This window comes from Octodon degus, unplaced genomic scaffold (assembly GCF_000260255.1).
Source record: "Octodon degus isolate 3935 unplaced genomic scaffold, OctDeg1.0 scaffold00018, whole genome shotgun sequence".
Lineage (NCBI taxonomy): Eukaryota > Metazoa > Chordata > Mammalia > Rodentia > Octodontidae > Octodon > Octodon degus.
The window spans coordinates 21905855-21911036 of record NW_004524594.1 but is presented as its reverse complement, the minus strand read 5'-3'; the positions used below and the strand labels follow the sequence as shown (position 1 = coordinate 21911036).

The 5182-nt window shown below is 46.3% G+C and overlaps 1 protein-coding gene across 1 annotated transcript in view; it reads right to left on the bottom strand.

Annotated features, from left to right (window-relative positions):
• The window catches only part of Mrpl11 (mitochondrial ribosomal protein L11), a 14296-nt gene extending 10950 nt beyond the window's left edge, over positions 1-3346 (bottom strand). Inside the window, exons 1-5 of the mRNA XM_012513786.2 lie at positions 3146-3346; positions 2747-2842; positions 2227-2320; positions 1982-2141; positions 3-57 (exon numbers count right to left, since the gene is read on the bottom strand). Coding sequence (XP_012369240.1) covers positions 3-57; positions 1982-2141; positions 2227-2320; positions 2747-2842; positions 3146-3268 — 528 coding nt within the window. The 5' untranslated portion in view covers positions 3269-3346. The remainder of the gene's footprint in view (positions 1-2; positions 58-1981; positions 2142-2226; positions 2321-2746; positions 2843-3145) is intronic.
• Between the last annotated feature and the right edge of the window lie 1836 nt (positions 3347-5182).

Here is a 5182-nt window from a genome sequence, read left to right as displayed (position 1 = left end):
GCAGCCAGGAACTCAGCTCGCTCCTTCTGGAAAGCGGCCAGCTCTTCAGCACTGAGGCTGCAGGTAAAGAGACACACAGATGGCTGGTAAGTGGTGCCTCACCAGAGGGAGTCCACAAGGGCCCATGTCACTGTCACAGAGAACAGCTGGCCTGGCCCCTTATCCTTCTCTGAACCTCTTAGTCTTCACATTTCTGCTCATCTGTTTCCTCTGCCAGGAATGCCATCTATGACACTGACACTCCCACCCCACCTGATATCGTCTTCTTAAAGCTCTGCTCACCCTGTGAGGCCTCAGCTATGCCACAGTCTAGATTAACTAGCCCCTTCTCTGTGCCCCCTTTGGATAAGTAAGTCAGAAGGATATGCATGAGCATTTCCCCCAAAGCAAAGATTTGATCTACTCATTTCTGCTCCCCATAAATGTAAAAATTTGAAGATCACACTTAGTAGTGCACACTCATAATCCCAGCACTTCCTTTCTCTTGAAGGAACTGAAAGTTTTGAGACCCTGTCTCAAATAAAAAACATAAAAAGCCAGGCATGGTGGTATATACATGCTTATAATTTCAGCACTTAGAAGTAGGCTGGAACAGGACAGCCACTGAATTTGAAGTCACCCTGGGTACACAGTGAGTTCAAGGCCCCCTGAACTACACAGTGAAGGCCCCCTGAACTACCCCTCTCAAAAAACAAAATAAAAATCAACTATCTATCCATCCATCTATTCCTCCCTCCCTCCATCCATCCATCCATCCATCCATCCACCCATCCACAAACACAGAGACATATTTTCGGCTGGGGATGTAACTCTGTGCAGAGGCCCTAGGTTTAATCTCTAGCACTGGTGAAAAAAATAAACAAGTGAATGAACAAATTAAAGAAAGAAACAAAAGCTAAATAGACTGACCCAGAGAACTGCCATGGGAAGGTACCTGTTGGAGCTTGGTTTCTCCTGCAGGTCCGGTGGTCCTGAGCTCACCATAGTCCACAGTCAGCTATCACCTGACCCCAAAGCTAAGTTCAGAATGAATCTTGCTCCTCTTGGGGAACCAACTCTGAGCCCTGGCATGGGTGTGATACAAATGGCAAGGAGACAGTGTAGGGCTGAGAGCCGCCTCTGTTCCAGCTATGATCTTGGCCAGGCACTTCCCTATTTTCAAGGACACCATTTCTGCTATTGTCCAAAGTCTGCTGTTGGCCTCAAGATCAAGTGTGAAGGTGGTATAACTCAAAAGGTCCTGCCTGAAAGGTTTATCCCTAAGCCCCTGTTCCATCTGCCTCTAGGGCTACAGTCCACATCACACAACTTTGCTTCACTCTCTCACCTTCATTTCTATTCTTTACAAGGATCTTTCTATTTCTTAGAACATTTAGCCCTAGTCCTTGAACTCCTTTTCTAGAGCTCTGCTTAGATGTCATTTCCCCCAAAAACCCTTGCTGACAAACCAGGCAAATCAGGATCCCTTTTTTTCTGCTTTCATGACACCTAAAGTTTGTTTGTTTGAATCAACATTGACTATATGTTTGCCTACAGCTTCACTTATAGTTCTGCTTCCATCTTAGGACTATGAGTTCTTGTAGACTTGGTCAAGGATGACTGCTCATTCCAACACCAAGAATAGCGTCCACTGCGGGGCATGGTGGCGCACACCTATAATCCCAGCACTCAAAAGGCTGAGACAGGAGGATTACTGCAAGTATGAGCCCAGCCTGGGCCATAAAGTGAGTTCAAGGTCAGCCTGACTGCAGAGCAAGACCCTGTCTCAAACAAACAACCACAAACCCCCCCCAAAAAGTCCACTACATAACAAGTACACTTAATAAGTGTATTACAAATGAATGAATGAGGCCTCGCCCCAGACTCCATCCCCAAGAAGCTATTTGATTCAAAAGCTAACTCACTGTAAAGGGCTAGCTCTGCCTTGCCTACAAATTAAGAGCTTTCTGGGCTCTTACACTGCACCCCACAGGATACTCACTCCTTCACCACACGAATGCCCAGGGAACGAGCAGAACCAATGATGGAGCGGACAACAGAGGACAAGTGTACATCCTGCAGGGCGAAGGCATCATCCTGAGCTTTGATGCAAGCAATCTCATATATGTGCTTCAAAGTTACCAGGCCAGCCACTTCTTTTCCTGGGGAGAAGCAACAAGTAGCTGTTCAGGTCTTCCCATTTCCTTCCTGGGCCCCCACAGTCTTAGTGCCTACCGTGGCTCTCACCTGTCTGCCGGGCCCCCTTTTCAATGCCTGCAGCTGCCTTCAAGAAGTAGGAAACAGTGGGTTGTCCAATCTTGATTTCAAATGTCCGGTCAGGCTTAACAGAAAAAAGAAATGTGTGAGACTATCTCTTCCTGCTACCCAGCCTAAATAGCTACTAACATCTTGTCCTCCCTCCCCTAAATTCGCCATCCCATGGTGTTCCTAACAGACCATACAAACACATGGAAAAATAAATCTACAGAACACATCCCTCTAATCTCTACCTCTGGTCCAACTATGGCTTGGAAGCCCCAGTGAGATGGAGGAGTAATGGAAAGAACCATAATATGGCAGGACAAGGCAGGCTCAGAAAAAATCCACTCTAGATTTTATTGTATAAATGGGAAAAGTGGAGCCCAGTAAAAGCAACAGATTTCCGCCATGTCAGATAGAGCACCAAGCGCAGCTTGACTGGCCCCAGGGCCAAAGAAGAATAAGGAGTATGAGGAGGAACCCACAGATCAGACTCTGGACTCTGCACCTTCACAAAAATCTTTGTAGGGAGAGGAATGCCTTCCTTGATATCTTTTGTCTTCTCGTTGAACTCCTTGCAGAACTGGTTGATTGAAACACCTCTCTGTGAAGGAAGCAAAGAGGGTCAGTGTTGGGACCTGGCGCCGTCCCTTCACGCCACTTGCACTTTATTTCCACCGTTCTGTTATACAGATTGAACTACCGTTTTATGTGCCAGATTTGTATGCATCGTCCCAATTTACCCTTACAACAGACTACTAACGAAAGGCTGACGAAGCTGAGGTACAAAGAAGCTGTGTAACTAACAAAAGGGCTTAACGTAATCGAACCGAGTTTTGAACCAACGCTTCCTCGGCTCCAGAGCCCGCACCCTCCCGAGCCGGGGTCCAGCCACTAACTAGTGCACCTGACCAAGGATGGGACCTAGTGGGGGCCCAGGCACAGCCTGGCCGGCCCGCACGATGGTCCGTATCACGCCGCCGGCCTCGGGCTTCCTAAGGGCCCTGCTAGCCCGGCTTAGCTTTGACATGACACAAGCTTTCGGTCTTCGCTCGCTTTACGACAGGACACAGAAAAGCGTGCAGGGTGCCACCATCTTAGGCCAGAGGTCAAGGGTCCTCACATTACGGCAGGTAAGGCCAACAAATAGCCTTGTTCAGTCCTACCGCTCACCCGCTAATAAGACGAGGAGGGCTACGGAAAGAGAAAAAAGTTTTAAACTGCGTTCTTCAGATGGGTAAAGAACCAGAATAGCTTTATTAATATACCCTCCCACCCAGCTACACAAGTAGCATGTACAGGCAATATCTTGGACAGCCAAACAGGAGTGGGCCCTTGATTCCCGCACAGCATTCTGGGTCTAGTAGTTTCCAGTCCAGATGATTGATTGTTCTGCACTGTGGCGCCGTCTTCTGGAAGTAGTGATAATCTAACAATTTGAAATTATCCTAGAGTTTTGTTACTGGAAATTAGTTTCTACTTCTGAGTCAATGCTTCCTTCCCAGTTGTTGAAAAGCAATATAGTTACCAGTGTTGTATACACTCTGGAAGTAAACTTTCTAGGTGCTCCTCTTGCCGGTTGTGAACTTGATCAAGTTACTTAATTTATGCTGTTTTCCCTGTACAACGGGGATTGTAATACAAAGCACCTACCTCTCAGGATTGTTGTGAAAACTGATTTAACAAAGGACTTTATAAGAATGTTTTGCAGCGAGGACACATGAAATCTTACTATCTGTACCACGAAGACAAAACTTTCCCAGAGCTGTTGTGAGGCGTAACGAGCCGGGATATTTGATATAACAACTATAACCAACAAAATAAGCACTTGCTGTATGCCAGGAACTATGCAAAGTTGTTGTGCTTTTACAAATGAAAAAGTTGAAACACTTTCACAGTAGTCCACTCTCACTCTGTAGGGTGTGCAGTACTTTTATTCTCCCTATTTTTACTTGGCCCAAACTCACTCTGCAAAGTTTGTGTCTTTTTTTTTTTTTTTTTCATTTTGTGTATTTGGTACAGGGTCTTACTACACAGCTCATACTCGTGGTGATCCTCCTGTTTTCAGCCTCCCCAGCGCTGGGATTACAGGCTTGCGCCGCCACACCCGGTCGGTCTGATCTCATTCGCTGGTTCAGCGTGCCCCGGGGCGGGGGCGGGGCCAGCGCGGCATGTGGGAGGAGCAAAGCTTGTATCTTTTCCTACCATTAATAATTTTTTTTCCTTTGTATTTTTATTTAGGGAAGGGTCTACAGGGTGTTCAGGGTCTCACTAGAGGTTGGACTCGTAGTGATCTGCATGTGTTCAGCCTCCCAAGAGCTGGGATTGCAGGCGCACACGATCACACCCAGCCGGCATAGGAGGCCTGGGGTTTGAACCCCCAGTCCCTGCATCTGTTTGAAGGCGCTTTAATCCGCTGAGCTATTTGGTCAGCCTTCCCAGAGAATTGTCTCAAGGACATTCATTTACCTAGAAATGTCTCTAAGTTATCCTTCTTTATGGCATATTAGTACTCCAATGTATAAAAATCCCACACCTTTATCCATTCACCAGTTGATAGCCATTTGGGCTGTTTCCAAGATTTGGTAATTACAAGCTGTGCTGCTATTGTTATGGCAGATGACAGTGAGGGGGAAAAAAACACCCATGAGAGAGAGACTAAAGGTATAGGGACAAAGAAGCTTTATTGAAAGTCAGTAACTGACATTCTGAGACCAAATCAGGAAAACAAATTATTGGTGCGCCTTTGGACTTTTCCTCGAGGTTATGTACATTTATATACTAGGCTTTCTTAGTAACTGCATCACCGTATTCTCTCATTCCCAGGCACTACACAAGAATGTATGAGGTTTCCATTTTCCTGACACTGTTGGTCATCTGCAGGTCATGGGCTATTGTGGCTTAACATTGACCTTATTGCCCAATTTGTTTTATTTCTTTCTTT